Consider the following 18,460-nt stretch of genomic DNA (forward strand, 5'->3'; position numbering starts at 1 on the left):
CCACAATGTTCTTTAGTCCTTCCTGAATTAGTTGGTGTATAACAGCTGGTTTGCCTGAGATCTTGCAGTATGATTCTGTATTTATAGAAAATTCCTTTACTCATTGTTATTGTTTCTTGCAATAAGTCTTGTAGAGATCATTTTGTGGGCAGGCTGTATAGCCCGTGCCATCCCTAGTAGATCATGCCAGGCACCTTTTCTCCTGACCTCTGGGCTGGCTCACTTGCAGGGCACCTGGAAGGGGCAATCTGTAGCTTCTTGTTGAAGAAGGGCCAGTTCATCTGGAAATCATCCCCCTCTCCAAGTCTCTCTGACTTTCAGGGGAGGGGCTGCACTTTGGAATATTCCCGCTGCCCCGTGCCATGCAGCTTCAGGGACAGGGTGGATTGGAATATTTTAATACAAGTTATCCAGGTGATTTGGGTAGATACTGATGGTGAAAACCCACAGCTTTTTCTCATTTTGCAAATGAGGAAAGGAGACTGGAACCATTTAGAGATTTATCCCAGGCTTTGCAACCCATCCCTAACAAACAGCTCTGGGGATGCTGTGGGGCCCAGTCAGGTACTTAAGAAGCAGACGTGGCTAGAAGTTGGGCATACCACATTCCACATCTGCCAGGGCTCTGTGAATAGCTATTGGTCAGTGGTAGCCTGAGTTCTGAGGGCCCAGCAGGAGCTAAGTGAAATCCCTGCTCTCTCAGACAGTGCTTTCAATAGGGGGCTTGTCCCAGAAGTGTCCTACTGCCTCAGATCTGAGAGTGGGAGGGGGTGCATACCAAAGATGAAAAGTGTAATCTCCTGGTTTTCTTCCAGGAGCGAGCATCCTTCCTGTCTCCACATGAGAACTGTTTGCAAATATTGTCGTTACCCAGGGACATGAATTAGACTCAACATGCAGTTTGAATTTTCCACTTCTTGTATATATTGAAGTACAAAATGTTCAGAACCTTGAACCCGAGCCTCACTCTCCTCAGCCTCCTTCTGACTCAGGTGTCTTTGACAGGTTGGCCTTGCACAGGTCCAGCCTCCTGGGAGCTGGCTCCCAGGTGCTGATCAGAGCAGAAGGGAGGCCTGCCTTTGTGTGGTGGTGCTGCTTCCACACAGGCTGCTGTCCATTCGGGCTTGCTGCTCTGCATAGAGAACACAGTAATGAGAGAGAAATGACTGAGAATGGCTTACTGACAATACAATAAACCACTGCCTTAAGGTTTGGAGGTGGCTGGTGTCCCGAAACCCAGAAGCTTGCTGTGGATAGGTAACCTGCCCTGCCTGCAGGTGCCTATCTAAAGGCCACTGAAATGAGAACTGTCTCATCTCAGGCTTTTAACTCATAACAGCAGTTGTTTTGCAACCCCGCTGAGACACATCAAAGGGGATTGATGAGGAATGTGTCGGTGCCATCAGTAACAGGAATCGGATCAGGCTGTGTGCGTACTTACCTTCTGGACAGTCTCAGTGTCTTTTGAGCACTGATCGAAAGCTGTGCATCTAGATGGGAAGATGGGAAGAGCATCTTCCCATTTCTACTTGGCTGTCAGGAAAAGCTTTTGCCAGTCAAAGAATCAAATGAGATAAATGTATCAGTCCATAGTTTTCATTTGCAAAGCTAAGGGTTTCATACCTGGGAGGGCAGCCAGGTTAGGCTTATTTGTCTCCCATGTTTGTGCCTGCCCTGCAAGCCTATCTCCTGCTGATCACCATTGCCTGAGCTCCTGCTGGGCATTTCCCAGTGTCCTGGAAACTTCACCACACTGTGGGGTTTGGAGAGAACGTGCATTCTGCCTTGGCCACTGGGCTCTAGTCCATGATCCCTCTGGCTGTATTTCAAGCACCTGAAGCAAAATTAACCTTCCCAGACTCGGCAGGGTAGTATTATCCATCTTCTGTTTCTTTTAATTTTTCTCTTTCTGGCTGCAGGTTTAAGGTTAGCTGAACAACTGGGCAGAAGAGAAGACGAGGCAAAAATTCGCCATGGTCTTGGGCTATCCCTTTGGGCTAGCGGAAACCTAGAAGAGGCCCAACACCAGGTGAGAGGAGAGCCTGAACCCAGTACAGATGTTTCCCAAAGCCTGGAAGGCCTTAGAATTCCTGCCTTTGTGGCAATGGCATTCCCCAGACATGTCAGCCTTGGCCCTTGGGTTGATGCACGAGATTTCCAGCCTGCAGTAGCCCAGGAGTGCTGAGTTCCCATCAGCAAATATTGCTGCTCATGCTCTGATGAATTACTCAATAATTTTGTTAGAATTCTTGCATTATGTGCTGCTGCTCTGCATTAAACTTTAATGTGAAATTACATTCTTCATAACAGACACAAAATAAGAATTCACAGTCACTGGAGTAAATGTCTTTGTAGCTTTACAATAGATATAACTTCTCTCTCCCCTCTCATGGTAATTCCATGTGTCTGCACTTGTATAAGAAGATGGAAAAGGGTAAAGGCAAACCAATGCAACAGCAATACTTAGAAGACAATATGCGGGCTGGGGATATATCCTAGTGGCAAGAGTGCCTGCCTCGGATACACGAGGCCCTAGGTTCGATTCCCCAGCACCACATATACAGAAAAAACGGCCAGAAGCGGCGCTGTGGCTCAAGTGGCAGAGTGCTAGCCTTGAGCGGGAAGAAGCCAGGGACAGTGCTCAGGCCCTGAGTCCAAGGCCCAGGACTGGCCAAAAAAAAAAAAAAAAAAGAAGACAATATGCTATAAACCAACCGTACAATTCGGAGCAGGGAGGGAATTGGGGAGGAGGGAAGGTAGGAGAAAAATGAAGAAGGTAACAAGTTTGATAAGAAATGTACTAACTGTCTTATGTATGAAACTGTAAACCCTCTGTACACCACTTTGACAATAAATCTTTTTTTTTTTTTGGCCAGTCCTGGGCCTTGGACTCAGGGCCTGAGCACTGTCCCTGGCTTCTTCCCGCTCAAGGCTAGCACTCTGCCACCTGAGCCACAGCGCCCCTTCTGGCCGTTTTCCATATATGTGGTGCTGGGGAATCGAACCAAGAGCTTCATGTGTAGGAGGCAAGCACTCTTGCCACTAGGCCATAGTCCCAGCCCTAAATAAATCTTTTTAAAAAACTGTAAGTAAAAAAAAAAAAGAAGAAGAAGAAGCTGGAAAGTAGAAACCCCTGGCATTCTGGGCTTCCTCTGTAGAGCTGGAGTGATAGAGGCTGCGTGTCTGGGGTCAGCCCTCTGCAGCATAAAAGGAGCTGTGGACCCTGCACCAAGGATAAACAAGGCTCCACTCCAGAGGCACCCACAAAAATGGAGAATGTGACATTCCCGAGCTTGTGCCCTAGTGTCCTCCAATGCAAGGCAATCTGCCCTGCTCCTAAACTATTAAAGGCAATTTAAAGGATTAACTGTAATTTTCTGGTTGTAAAAATTAAGACACACACCAATGTAGTGACATGTCCTTTCCATTCACTTAATTTATTCCTCATACTACCCTAGGAAGTCACATAATAACTGTTTCTATTCTAGATAGGTAGGAAAAATGGAGGCTCTGAGACTTGTTAAATAAGAGATAGGGTTAGAAGCACCTTCCTCTCCTGTGGCTCTCCCTGAGTCAAAGTGTGCCAGTCTTAGAACTCTGCTTTCTCAATTTGGGTAAATGGAGCAGTGGGACAGGGTCTCTAGTAAAAATGTCAGTCCCCTGGGCCCTAGCAAGGGAGGGGACAGCCTCTCTGGAAGCCTCTGTCAGCAAACCTTTTGCCTCCACACAGCAGTGTCTGATTGGGCCACAAAGGTTCTACTCTCCTGGAAGAGTGGCTGCCTCTGTCTCCTTGCCTCACTCAGCCTGTCCATTTCCAGCTCACACATGACACTGGTCCTCACCAACATCCTAGCACCCCCACCCCCAAAGCCTGCGGTGGTAGGCTGTGGTCATCTGGTGACAAAAGGGAAGGGTTTTTGTTCTAATCAGAGTCAGCCCTGTTTGGGTTAATACTTGAGTTCTTCACAGACTTCTTAAGTCTATAATCATTATCTTTTATATCCCCTTATCTATAAGTCAAAAATTGATTACCGAAACTATAGTTTACTGGGTATGATGGGATACCTCATCAAGTCCACAAAGACCCACTGGAAATGCAGCTTGATCAAATACCCTTAGAAATAAAAATCATGTAGGTGTGTGCCTAAGTGTGTGCATGTGTCATCTCTACTCTGTAAATAGCTGGACCTGCTTTGTAGACATGGTGTCATCCTCTGTCTTCCCTTACAGCTGTACAGAGCATCCGCTTTGTTTGAAACCATCCGGCATGAGGCACAGCTGAGCACCGACTACAAACTCTCCCTGTTTGACCTACAGACATCATCCTACCAGGCTCTGCAGCGGGTGCTCGTCAGCCTAGGTGAGAGGAAGAAGCTGGGGTTGACAGCCTAGATGAGAGGGAGAAGCTGGGGTCCCATGTGTCCAAGTTGTCCAGTAACTCTGATGAAATAAGACTTGTCACAGGAGATCATGGAGCCACAACACCCTGTCATTGTGTCCATATGATTTTGGAAAGAGTTGGCAGGGTACCTACTATGTGCTAAGTGCACATCCTAGGGATTATAGTAAAGACATAAGTAGCTCATGTCCATATTAAGTGGGAAGCTCAGTGTGGGGAGATGGGCTAAACTGAGAAGCTGGGGACAAGAAGCCATGTGGCAGGCCCGGGAGCCAGGGCAGGTGTCCCCTCTTTCTACTCACACCTTTCATAGCTTCTGGCAGCAGGGAAGTGCCTGAGAGTTCACTGGCCTCTGCTGTCTTCTTAGCCACATGTCCCAGTTAGCTGCTGCCTAGTTAATGTTTCTGCCTCTGGGTCTGTACCCTAGGGCTGTGCACACACAGGAATCATGGAGCTTCTGGCTCCCTTCCCCTGGTCCCTTCCCATTCCCCTGCCTCCTGCCTTCTGTCTCTTCCTCAAAGGTATTCACTGAAACAAAGAAAGTCAGGTTTGTATTGAAGCCCTTTTAACAATTTGCCCTTAGCTGTGGAAAACACAAGTTTCTCTTGTAGAATTCATACAAATTGCCTGGAATTATAATTTATTTCCTGTTATAGTCACAATGTTAAAAGTCTGTCTAGCACTTTGGGGCTGACTTTCCAGTGTGCACTGAAATTGTCCCTGCTGCTCCAGTTAATAAACTAATAGAGGAAAGGAAGACATTTGCATGCACTCCCATAGACTCCACTTTCTATGCATGCTCAAAAGGCAGGAAGCAAGGCAGCTTTGGAGTGCTATCAGAGCCTGCTCCCTGCCTCTGCCCAATCTTTCTTTGGGCCCCAGTTGCAGTTTATATTTATGGGGCAAGTCCGTTCTCTGCCTGGTGTCTCCCACCCCCTGCCCCTCCAGCACTCACAGATAAGCCCCACCTGAAATTAGGTTGCCTTCCAGTTTGTGCTTCCAGTTCTGCAGGTACATCAGCTTTTAAACTAGATTACAGACAGCTTCTTAGTATACATGGAATTAGACCCTGGGTTGAAAGGCTGAGAAAGAGCTTGAAAAAACAACAGTTCTGAAGCAATTGAGATCCAAGATCTCAGGGGTTTAAAGTCTTTGCTTAGGGTGTTAGAAGAGAGGGAAGCTTGTGGGAGTGCAGGTTGCAACTTGATGTCAGCTCCTACAGCTACTATGTCTTCTGACATACAGATGGTGCTTAAGGAGCATCTCCCAGGCCCCAGTGAGCCACCAGTGGCTCATGGTTATAATCCTCGCTGATTGCCGATAAGGTGTTGGTAACGCTTTTGTGGTAGGCTGAACAACTATGAAAATTGTTCTTTTTGAGCCAAGGTCAGTGGGAAGGGAAAGATCGCAGTAGAGGGCCAGGCAGGTGGGATGCACAGGAAATTGGGGTGCATCTAGGAGGGCTGTCAGAAGACCTGTCCTGCAGATCTCATCCACCAGCTCCATGGCAGGATCAGAGTTGAACCAAGATTTGACAGGGTAACCAGAGTGGCAAGCATCTGTCCAGACAGCCATGAGACTAAGGCAGGAGGCAACAGCTCGGTCAGGTTGCTCAAGGGGTGGTCCGGTGGTGCTAGCAGAGTTCAGGAAGACCAAGTAACTTAAATGACATGGGGTCAGTCTCACTGAATCTAAAACATGGGGTCCTGTGAGTGGGCAATGTGCCTGCCGTGGCTGTGGCTCTGATGCCCTCTGTGGGGGCACACATGTACACACATGCACACACTGGTCTCCTCAGCTTACTCTTTGTCTCCTAGGCCACCATGATGAAGCCCTGGCTGTGGCGGAAAGAGGTCGGACAAGGGCGTTCGCTGATCTTCTGGTGGAACGACAGACAGGACAACAGGAGTCAGACCCCTACTCCCCAGTCACCATTGACCAGATCTTAGAGATGGTTAACGGACAGCGGGGCCTAGTGTTGTACTACTCCCTAGCTGCAGGCTACCTGTACAGCTGGCTGCTTGCTCCTGGGGCAGGTGAGGTCTCTCTCTGTGGGCCCAGGGAAATCAGGGCATAAGTCTAATGGAAAAGGTCTCATAGAATAGATTAAGGAGTGATGGCTGGTGTGAGGGGTGTGGTGATTCCACATACAGTGTGGCCCTCATTAAGCCATCCCACGAAAACATTGCCCCTGCCAGGGAAAGAAGACTGAGAGCTGGAGGATGCATGTCACTGAAGCCCTGTTTTTCAGCTTCTGTTGTTTATCAGCTAATAAAGCCAAAGCTGCAAGGCCTAATGAGTTCTTTCTTGATAGGACTTCATGATTGTGATCTGCTGTCACATAAGAGACCAAAATGATAATGGAAACTCTCATGGCTTATAAATAAGTTTTAAGCTTAGAAGTTTTTAGGTTAAGGGCCCTCCTTTTTTTTAAAAAACAAGTTTGGTTGAAGATATGTTTTAGAAGTAAAAATCTCTTTGATTAATCCAACATTAATTGTTAGGATGTAACAGTTTCACTGAATACAGAACCTCTAATTGGCTGCCAGGGCCCTACTTTTTGCATAATAAAATGCTGATGGCTTCACCATGTTGGAGACAGACCAGATCCAATTAGAGTTTATTGACTAGGGAAGTGGGTGTTATAATTGGGAATCTTGAAGAATGGGCTTCTTGAATATCTCTAAAAAGTTCAACTGCCAAGAGGAATTGACAAGGTTTTCTTGATTGTGTTTCTTTCCCTTTGGGTTAAAAAAAATGATGGCTTGGGATGACAGCTCCCAGATGCTTCCTGGGTTCCAAGCATACATGCCTACCTGTCCTGTGTCAGCATTGTGTCTCAGAAAACCTTTCCCCCTTAATTCCATGTTCTCATGGGCTTTCCCTGAAGAACCGCCTGACCTCTGATCCTTACACTGTATGCAAGGAGTTTTAAGCTGTGATTTTCATGGTGACCTGGTGAAGGATGTCAGCTGCATCAGGGCCTAGAGGGGCCCTGGCACATGGGGGTGAGGTTGGTGATGGCTGCGTAGCTATCTCTTTCTGTGGTTGCTACATCTTGGGAACATAATTTGACAGGCGGTATATCCAGATCCCTGTAATAATGAGCCCTGTGCAGTGACAGTCCCATTGTTTCTTTTTTTTGTTCCTCTTTGCTGTTAATGAGACTCTGAAGCTTTGGCTGGAGACTGCAGTCCCATCAGAGAGCACAGCATTCCCCAGGGCTGACACACCTCATTACCATTCAAGAATATGGCCTGTGCTTATTGCTTCCATTTCAGACAGACTTTCCTTTTTTCTCCTTTAATCTATTAATGGTCATTGACCAGTTAGTTTTATTTAAAAATGGTTTATAATGTCTTTATTTGGCCTTTGTTCTCTATGCTTATTTTGATAAAATAGAGGTCCTTTGGGAAACAGTTTCCTCTAGGCTGATTCTATTTTTGCTCGTGAGTCGGTCTCTGGAGGATCTACAGGGCACGCTGGCACAGGAGTTCTGAAAGGAGACTGGAGGAGCCAGTGCCCTGCAAAGTGACAGCCTGGGCTGACACTTCCAGGAGCTCCCAAAGTACCCATGGAAGCCAAAGCTATGTCCTGGCTTCAGTCATTGAAATTCACCCAACCCCTCCCCCTGGCCAGCCCTGAGCCCTTGTATTCTGAGCACTCTGCACAGAGTCCTATAATGCTGGTATTCCTGACTCCTTCCTTGTCTTTCTGGTCACCCTTGCATGCCTGACATTGGCTGTGCCTACCTTGTTTCAGGAATTCTGAAGTTTCATGAACACTACCTGGGTGATAACGTGGCAGAAAACCCCAGTGACTTCCAGGCAGGCAGCAGTGGGACCCTTCCACCAGCCACCAGCTCAGCCCTGGAGCATCACATCACCAATGTCCGTGAGGCCCTCGGGGTAGAGTCCTACTACTCCAGGTAGGGAGGGAATGTCCTATGCCTTCTCTCTGTGTGTTCCCTGCTTATGGTGGTGCCGGTGCTTTGCTGATTGGGAAGTAGGATATTTGAACTAGTAGAAGAACTTATGGAGTTCATACTTTTATGCTCAGACTATTTGTAGTTGCTATAGTAGATCCAGATCTATGTCTGGTATGCAAGACCAAGCATAGGAGGACAGGCCCTGTTTGTTTCTGGTAGTTTCCATTCTGATAGGAAGGACCTCCTTGAAGAGGGGGGAGCCTACTTGAAAATAAACATGACTGTGAGTGTAACACACCAACTCATGAAAACTGAGCCTGGGTTCTGGCTACAAGCCTACTGTAGTGTGTGCTATAGTTCATGGCCTACTTGGGAGCATATGTAGCACTGATGACATGGATAGATCTTTGCAGTAGGGACTGGGGTGGAAGGGAGTTGCTTTCTGTAAAGATTGTAAGAGCTACAAACTTAGGAAGTGTTTTATGACAGTGATTGTCTATTTTGCATATAGTAAATCATTTATATAACTAATCACAAAAGAAGGTGCCTGGAGCTGGTGGTAACCAGCTTTTTTAGGTATCTCAGTCCTCCAGGCCATGTTGGTCAAGTGTCTAGAAGGCTTGGTGGCAGAACTGGCAGAGAATCCACTGTGACGATGGGGATGGGAGGTCCCAAGCACAAACCTGTGGTTGTGTCCTGAATGATTCTCTACAGTCACAGCGGTCCTGGGCTGTCTCTATGGTCCTTGTGGAGATGTTGCATCCCAGGCTCCATATGTGGGGCATTTCCAGTAGTGGGACTCCTTGCTGGAGTGCTCACATGGCTGGAGGCATTCTTAGGTGAACAGCAGCCCTTGGGTAATGTAATGGCAAGATCTGAAAGAACCCAAGCGGTCATGGGCACAAGCCTCATATCCCCCAGAGCTAGCAGTGAAGTGGGACTTGATGACAGCCAAGCTGGTGTCAGAGCCAGGACCACAGTCTCCATCTCACCCAGACTTCCAAGCCAGTGCTTTTTCTGTTTTTAATTATCAAAATTAATATCATGTTTTGAGAAAATAGCCAAAGCATGTTAGAATGTCATTTCTAGCTTCTGTTTTTTATGAAGCCTATAGGAACAGGCTTCAGCCATGTGCACATATCTTGTTTTCTGTGACCACTGTATTCCCAGTCCTGGACTTGGGCAGTGTTGTGGCCATTTCAGAGTGGGGAACCTCATTGAGGGTTGTAGAGGCTTCATAGGACAGGGGCAGGAGGCTTGGGCCAAACCCCGAAGAATGACAAGGAAAATACCCCACTCTGTGCTTGAGGCCTCAGCACTACAGGAGGAGCCCACTCTGCAGCTTTCCTGCCCTTCCTTCTTGGGACCCTTGGTCTCTGTGCAAATCTCCTTGGAAAAAGCCTGCATAAGACCTGCATTCTGGCCTATACCACTCTCATCCAGTATGGTTCATGGAAGCTCCTCTGAAGAGTCAAAGCCCCCAGGCATGTTAGAAACATCCTTTGAATTTTTAAACTTAGAAGGCCACTGTCAAGAGCTTGAGCTAAAATCACAGGCTATCTTGGTGTGCAGCATATATAGTGACATACTGTGGTTTCTGTGTCATGTCCCTCACAGTGAGAAGGTCATCCCAATGCAAACCAGCCATCAATGAAGTTCAGCCCATGTGGAAACAAAGATTTTTCTTGATCCCATTGGTCAGATGACTAGATAAAGCAGGTAGAGAGGTTCGCCCTTTGACTCCCTCCTCACTGGACATCACTTATGTCCAGTACATACGAACCTTGAGGCTGAGTAACTGTGTCTGCAGTTGCCCTTCAGTAGAAGACTGTGCACTGAGGTTAGTCAACTCTTCATCAATGGCTGGAAGAGAAGAAAGACTGCAAGTTGCTATGTTCCCTGTGTTACACACATACATGCACATGTACACACAGTTTGCACCCACAGGGTCCTCTGGCAGTTGGGCTGATGCTCAGATCCACTCGCCAGGCCATTTGCCATCCATAAAGTTAGTAAAGAATGTAAAGGCTGTATTGCTTCCAGTCCCATTGGCGAGCTCAGCCTCCCACCTTGCGGCCAGAGATGAAGCTGTCCCTGTGGCAGGAGCCCTCTTGTGAGAAATCTGTTCCAAGAAACTGCATTCTTGGTTCTCATGATTGAGTTGGAAATTTCACTGGCAGAGTTTGGTTTGCCGGATTGGAGTTGTTGTGGAACTGCTTTCTGCCTTACAATGTTGTGAAGACAGTAAGAAATCTCAATGGTGTCACACTTCTCATCTGTAAAATTCATATTTTGAAGGCTCCTTTCCTCAGTGACATGAGAATGCAGGAAATGAACAGGCTCACTCCCTGGGGACAGAGCTGGTTTAGCCTTCTACAGATTTTCCAACAGGATCACAAGTCTTTACAATGTTCACGTCTACTAGTCTAGGAATTCTCCATGTTAAAAGTTGCAGGACATAGCCAGGTGCTGATGGTTCAAGCCTATAATCCTAGCTACTCAGGAGGCTGAGATCTGAGGATTGCAGTTTTAAGCCAGCCTGGGCATTAAAGTCTGAAAGTCTTCTTTCTAATTAAACAGCACAAAGCTGAAAGTGGAGCTGTGGCCCAAGTGGTAGAGTGCTAGTCATGAGCAAAAAAGCTCAGAGAGTGTTGAGGCCTGAAATTCAAGCTCCAGAACCAACACAAAAGCAAAGTTGCAGGACACACAATCAACACACAAGAATCCATTATTTCCTTACACTAACAACATCAAGGTATTAGTTGAAGTGTTTGGGTCTCTGTGAACACACCTCGGGTTCTCATTCCCCTCTGTGGTGCCAAGTAATGGCACCAGCTTTGCTCGTCTTGTCTCATAGTTACGTAGCTGTGCATTTCCTGAGCAGACAACAGCATTCAGGAGAGCCTGGGTTCTGCCTTCCTCCCCGCTGCTCGCCCTCACCCAGCACCTGACCCCTAGCAGATGTCAGTAATTTGGAATGGCATCACAGAAGATGCTCTGAGCCAACTTAGTTCATGCTGGGCTGGGTTACTATTACTGAATCTCTTAGTCGAGTGCTTGTGAAGTCTGCCATGCCCCTAGAAATTGAGTCTGAGTACCATGGGGTATACCTTCATTCAATTACCGCGGCCTGGCCGCCGCCACATCCTTGTTATTCTACAGATGGGTTCTGATCTCCTTAAGGGCATCTTTTGCTAAAAGGAAGTCAAATGCTACAAAGGAGTTTCTGAAAATGGATTTCAAAATAAAAGAATTGCTTTTTTTAAGTATTTAATAAGAACTTCCAATCCCTTCCTCCCAGATCAGAAGAGGCGGGGATTGAAGCCACTGTAGAGAACACGAGCCTCTTGGGAGGGAGGTTTTATGAATGTTAAACACATCCTTAACTTTTAACTGCAGCATGGAGCCTGCTTCCTGGGCACCTGGGACAGTGCAGTAGGGCTTTAGGGACCCTAAGATGGGCAGGGCTGTGCTCCAGCACAGGCCAGGTCTGCAAAGAAGGTTCCCAAAAGACCTTAAATAAATTGCCATTGTAGACTGTCCTTTTTTATAGGGTAAATATTGCTTCATTGTTAAGGACTATTAAACCTTGTTAAACTATTGCTATTATGTCCTTCCCTTCTTTAGTGCTTTTCTGTGTCCCTAAATGTTCAATAGGAGAAGTTACTTTGATCAAATGGCACTACTGATGAATTTAAATTGCACTAGCTCCTCAATGCTGATGACCCCAGTTGGCTCTAAACTGCTAATGAGTGGCCAACATTAGCAATTCTGATGACACCAGCCATTGGATCCCTTAGCTGCCTTCACAGGGAAGAGCAAGATGTAATAGGATATCAGAAGAAGTTGGCATCCCCTTTTAATGGCAGATCATCACACAGCCTCCTGTGGATGTGGTACCCAAGGGAGGGTGCTAGAAGGGAGCAGAAAGTTGTGCTGTGAACCACAAAGTTCTGAAAGCCCTGTCATCAGAGAAAAGGGGGGGCATACTCCCCAACAGAGTATTAGGCAGCTTTCAGCAAGACAAGCTATAGCCAACCCATGGAAATGCCTAAGTCTTAGAAATATAATATGAAATAAGAAATGAGGTCTCCAAAATCACTTATAGCACAGTGTCCTTTTGGGAGAGGTACAAAGGTAGAAACAGTTTTTAGGAAAGCAAACTTGTTTAAAAAGGAGAGCCAGAGGTGAGGGTTCTAAAGCTAGTATGCTCCCTACTTCAGTCTTATGTGGGAAGACAAGGAATGCATATTATTGTTGAGAGCCTGGCCTTTGGGATTGAAGTATTGTGGGTGTTAAATTTAGTAATTAGAAATTACTAAATAGACAGATTCCAGCACCTCACACCTGTAATCCTCACTGCTCAGGAGGCTGAGATTTGAGGATCAAGGGTCAAAGCCAGCCTAGGCAAAAAAGTCCATGAGATTCTAATCTCCAGTCAACTGCCAACAAAACAGAAGTGGAGCTGTGGCTCAACTGGTAGAGTGCTAGCCTTGAGCACAAAAGTTCAGGGATAGTGATTATGCCCTGAGTTCAATCCCCAGGACTGGTACTGAAATAAAATAAAAATTAATAAATAAAGCAGTTCAGGCATGAAGAATGTTGTGAACTAAATATTATGTTAATACAATTCCAAAAACATACTTCTCTCCAAAACAGAAGAGAGAAAAGGCAAGAGTTGTGAGCAAAGGAATAGCAGAAGTGTGCTTGCAAGCAGGACATTGTGTCTCCTTGCCCCATTCAAGTGGTAGTGGATCCTTGCAGGCTCCAACCCATCTTTACAGAGGTCTTTTCTAAGTCCAGAATTTTGCTGATCAAGACTTATCTCCCTGTTATGGTTTGAATATGAAATTTCTCCCACAGGACGTAAGAAACACTTGGGCCTCAGCCAGTAGCACTATTTTAGGAGGTTCTGTAAACTTCAGGAGGTAGGGCCCAGTTAGAGGGAAGTGGTCACTAGGGACATGCCATTGAAGGTTATCCAGATCTCTGGCCTCTTCCTGTCTACCATGAGGTGAACAGCCTCCCATACCACTTGTTTCTGCCCAAGTGTGTGGCCAAGCATCCATGGGCTGACAACTGTAAGAAGAATAAATCTTCCCTCCTTTAAATTGTTCTCACAGGTAATTTGGTCACAACTATTTAAAAGTAATCAATACACTTCCAATTAATCCAACTAACATGGTTTAACTTTGTAAGAGGAAAGTTTTCTCTTATCCCAAATGCTTTCTAGAACATTGTGGAGAAAAACTGAACATATTTTTTCTTGGCATTTATATTCTCCCTTGAAACAGAGTTTCCAGTTTCACTCTGAATTAGAGCAGTGCCACTTTGAAAATACTTGGTGGGCATGTAGCCTGCTCTAGGCCAATACTGAGCCTAGAGAGACAGCATGGATAGTGGCAGAAACTTCTGGCCAACAGTAACTCACAGCTGGGACAGGCAACCAGCATATGGATTATTTATCTACTCCACAAAATGGTCTATGAAAACACTGTGAACTAAAAAGACCTGGCCTCACTCCACCTAACTGGGGATAAGGCAATGGTTGGAGAGGCTCTAGGAAGGCAGAGGGAAAATGGCAGGAGCTCTTCACCTGTCAAATGAGGACTCAGATGTTGAATGATGTTGGCAAGTCAGGGCAGTCTGTCCTTTGCTGAGGGGATCATCAATCAGCCCAGAGTCTGCAGATTCACTTTTCTTAAACTGAAGTCGGGCTCCTTCTCAGGTGGTTGATTGCTGGCAGAAGCTGTGTGCCCTTTTTAGCTGTGGCCTACAACATGGCTTGATTCCAGAAGTCAGGCATAGCCTTATGTATAAAGGCACTCTACCAGGCACAGCTGTATCAGTTTGAGGAATGTTTTTAAGCAAGATGCCACAGTTCACATCAAACCACTGAGAACATGAAGAAGACCCAGCTATAGGAATGACTACTTTTTTACCCCTGATTTTCAAATTTGGATTCCAGGCTGAGAGGAGAGAATTAAGTAGGCATTAGTGAGCATCTGGTGTAAGCACACAGCTCAGCCAGGAGGATGAGAGTGGCTGGTCTGTGCCACTTGGAAACAGCCTGAGTGGATCCTGTCTTGTGTCTCCCCTGACCTTTTTAAGAGCAAATTCTTAAAACATGATGAATGAGGGCTGGGGATATGGCCTAGTGGCAAGAGTGATTGCCTTGTATACATGAAGCCCTTGGGTTCAATTCCCCAGCACCACATATACAGAAAATGGCCAGAAGTGGCGCTGTGGCTCAAGTGGCAGAGTCCTAGCCTTGAACAAAAAGAAGCCAGGGACAGTGCTCAGGCCCTGAGTCCAAGGCCCAGAACTGGCAAAAAAAAAATAACAACAACAAAAAAAAAACATGATGAATGAGTTTTTCCCTTTGCCCATGGGAGGACAGTCTAGTGAGTGGTGGAGCCAGCCTGAAGACAAAGCTGCCAACATGGATGAAGGGAAACCCATCCTGTGGCTGTCTCCAGGTACCCATGAGGCATGGAGCTCAGACAGAGGACAGTTTGGTGAATGCCTGTATAACTGGCAGAAGCACTGCAGACATTTCTCCTTGTATCTCTGTATCCCGAAACTTGGAATGGTGTTTTGCTAGGATAGGGTCAGGAGAGAAGAGGCAGAATGGGTTTCTGAAGCTGTGATCACTCCAGACATCTGGCCAGTCTCTTTTGGTTCCATGACAACTGCTGGCTGTTGCCACAACCAATTGTGTGAAAACTCTTTGAACTTATCAGATTTCCACACTCTTGGCTTTCTGTAGCCTGCCCTCTGCCCCAGTGAAATTCCTGCTCTTTTCTTTGTTCATTTATTTAACAAACAATATTTAAGACATGTACTATGTTACCCTTGGCCTTGAGAACATAACCCTGGCATATGGTCACCAGAGGTGACTGCAGATGGTGAACTGCCCATCCAGGTATTGACTTTCACCATGACTGTTCCCTCCACTCACTGCCAGTGTAGAGGACCTGCATCCCAAGACTGACGTCTTTCTGAGCTCTCAACACACCTCACAGCCAGATGTGGGCGCAGAACTCCTTCCGCCCCTCCCCTGGCTACTTACTCTCTTCCTGCCCAGAACTGTGGGCACCCTGGACTACTGGACTTCCCCTAAGAAATTTAATCTGTCTCTAGACACAGACCTGTGTCCCTGATCTGCATACCCTTAGCTTCTAGGCACACTTTCCTCCCAAATACAAGCTTTCCCCTGGAGTTTGCCTCATACTCAGCATCTCTAAACCAGATCTGTGCTCTGGCAGCTCCTCACCAGGTGTGCCTTTAGTTCCAGCCTTTTTAAAAGGCACCATCTTTCCCCTTCTTAGTTCTGAGGTCTCTGAATCACTTTTCTGAAACTTTGATGCTCCCTGGTCATTCTAACAGCAATCTGATTGTACTATCAGCTCCAGCAATCACCTCTTCTTTCCCCTCCACCCCAGGGTCTAACCAGCATTTGCATATATAAGCATCTATCCCTATTTCTTGTCTCCTGGGGGTTTCTGGCCCTCTGCTCTCTAACACTTTTTCTAAGAGCTCATTCCCCTCTACCTGCTCCCACATGCCAGCCATGGAGAATGGAGGTATTGGACCTCAAGCCTCATTTTCCCGTACTGCCTGTATTGTACTCACTCTACTCCAAGGCCCACCTCCTCTTCCCTCTTAGCAGTACATTCCACAGAGATTGCTTGCTTCTCTAGCCAGCCTGGGGTCCTCTGAAGCTCCATGCACCCAAAGGACATGGCCTTTTCTAAAAGGCTTCTTCACAGTTAAGCCAAAACTCTGGGCTGGACTAGCCTGCCCTCAGGGTGACCACTGAGTGACTGGGCTGGTGAGGCCTACCTTTCCTGCCATGTATATGTAGGTTAGCAAACCAGAGGGGTTTCTCATCAGTGGGAGCATGTAGCTGGCCATGTTTAAGATAAAAGTGTTTTTTCTAAGGAGGACACAGAATGAATTGGGCTAACACCCAGTGCAGCAGAAAGGAGCCAGGGGAGTGTGCATGTGTATGTAGACACGCAACAGCGTGTAAGTGTGTGAATGACTGTGTATTGATATACAAATGTTCTTTCAGTCTGATATAGGCTAGTGCTTTGTTGTATTTTTTCATACTGCTTCCTCCTGCTGCTTTGGTTCAGTATTGATCTCTGAACCCTGAAGATAAAAACTCCGGCATATTTATGGCAGATATGAGCTTTGGAAAATGGTGTGTCTGAGTGTGAGAGTGATAGTGTTACAGTTGGAGGAAAGTTGCAAAAAGGGAGATGTTATTTCCATTGGATGGTAAAGCAGGAAGAAGCCCCTCCAGAGTCCATGTGCTCTTGGTTTCTATTTCCGTGGAGATACTGGCAGGGTATCTTGGTCTCTTATCACTAGCATATAGTGAGGGGACATAGGTACAATGCCTGACTGGACCTTCAGTGCCACATTAGTGCACCTATTTAACTCTTACCCCCAGCACCACTGTGTACTCCCTGCTTCTGGGCAAGGAAGAGAGTAACAGTCTGTGTGTGTAGTCACAGGTGTGTGAACCTGGCACAGGTGAGTAACTCCCTCTGAGGTGCTGATGGCACCAGGCAGTCAACCCAGTTGCCCAGAATCTCAGGTCAATTTAATAATGGACCAGAAATCCAAATATGGGCCTTAGTGGGTTCTCACAGCTACCTGGGACTCAGGACTTCCTCTTAAAGTGATTTTATTTGAGAGTAAAGAAGAGATCAAGTAATCCTGACTAATTCTCTCACCTTCCACACTTACATTGTCCTTTGAAAATTCTTAGACTTTCCTTCTCCTCTTCTGGAAGCTCTCTTGGTCTCTAGGTACAAGGTATTCTCCCTTTTCATTGACCCGAGGAACATACTATTACAAAGAAAACTGTTTTTTAAAAAAGCAAGATGAAAAAGTAGATAAATATCCCCTTACCAGATAATACATCAAGTACAATTTATTTTTTCTGGTTATTTGGAGAGAGTTTCTCAAATTGGCCCGCCTGCACTGGCTTTAAACCACAATTCTCAGATCTCAGCCTCTTGAGTAGCTAGCATTACAGGTGTGAGCCACCAGCACCTAGGTAATTAAACAATCTTATAGTAAATTTGAGACCAAGGACAATGGTTTCTCATTGAAAAGTAAGAGTTCTTTAATTAAAAGATTTTTTTCAAAAAAATAATGCATTGCCCTAGATATTTCCAGAAGTAAAAATTGTTCCTTGTTCCTACCAAGCTGCATCATGAAAGTTGCACTTCACAATCCTTGAGAATTTACCTATTTTCCACTCCAACATGAAAGCAATAGTTTAATCTTACATACAGTTCCCTGAACTCCCCCTAAATAATTGCTTTGATGATTTTAGCTCAGCCTTGAAACAGACTTGGATCCATGGCATGTTTGACTTATTTGAAAGACAGAAGCAATTTGAAAGCAATAGAGACCTCAGAGGTCTTCCCTCAGGGACTAGAAGAGAAAGGAGAGAAGCAGGGGGTGGGAGGGAGGGGTGTAGAATGGAATGGGGCATCAGCACTTAAGCAACAATATCACACAAGTGGTTCTTAAATAACCAGTACCAGGCATCCTCACCTTCTATAGGGGCTCCTTCAATCCAAAATAGCCTGTAACAAAGGCAGGCCAGCCATTGTGATCCCTGTTTTTGCGATAGATACATTGAGACGCCTCAAAGACTGACTGATCACATAGAGTGGGAACTTGAACCCAGAACTCAAGGATACAGTCTTTCTACCGGGCCATCTGTCTCTCTCATAAAGCAAGTAGTGACTGGGGGTATGTTCCAATTGCAAAGACCAGCAGATCTGAACATGCGTGGCTCATGTCTATAATCCTAGATACTTAGGAGGTGGAGATCTAAGGATCATGGTTCAAAGCCAGCCCAGGCAGGAAATTCTGTGAGACTTTTTATCTCCAATTTGCCACCAAAAAGTGGGAAGTGCAGCTATGGCTCAAGTGGTAGAACATCAGCCTTGAACAACAACAACAACAAATTTTTAACTCCAGGATATTCCCTAGCCCTGAGTTCAAGCCCTAATACTGACACACATATGCACATGCACACGTACAAGCTGGAAGTATAGGCATAACTCAAGAGGTAGGGCGCCAGCCTTGAGTGAAAAGCCAAG

At 46.1% G+C, this 18,460-nt stretch overlaps 1 protein-coding gene across 3 annotated transcripts in view; it reads left to right on the forward strand.

Moving 5' to 3' along the window:
• Ttc28 (tetratricopeptide repeat domain 28) overlaps positions 1–18,460 on the forward strand; it is a 534,278-nt gene that overhangs the window by 468,478 nt on the left and 47,340 nt on the right. For all 3 annotated transcript variants that reach the window (XM_048342731.1, XM_048342732.1, XM_048342733.1), the window contains 4 exons: positions 1,920–2,029; positions 4,231–4,360; positions 6,217–6,435; positions 8,162–8,327. In XM_048342731.1, the coding sequence (XP_048198688.1) occupies positions 1,920–2,029; positions 4,231–4,360; positions 6,217–6,435; positions 8,162–8,327 (625 nt within the window). The remainder of the gene's footprint in view (positions 1–1,919; positions 2,030–4,230; positions 4,361–6,216; positions 6,436–8,161; positions 8,328–18,460) is intronic.

Source organism: Perognathus longimembris, chromosome 3 (assembly GCF_023159225.1).
Source record: "Perognathus longimembris pacificus isolate PPM17 chromosome 3, ASM2315922v1, whole genome shotgun sequence".
In the NCBI taxonomy this organism is placed as follows: domain Eukaryota; kingdom Metazoa; phylum Chordata; class Mammalia; order Rodentia; family Heteromyidae; genus Perognathus; species Perognathus longimembris.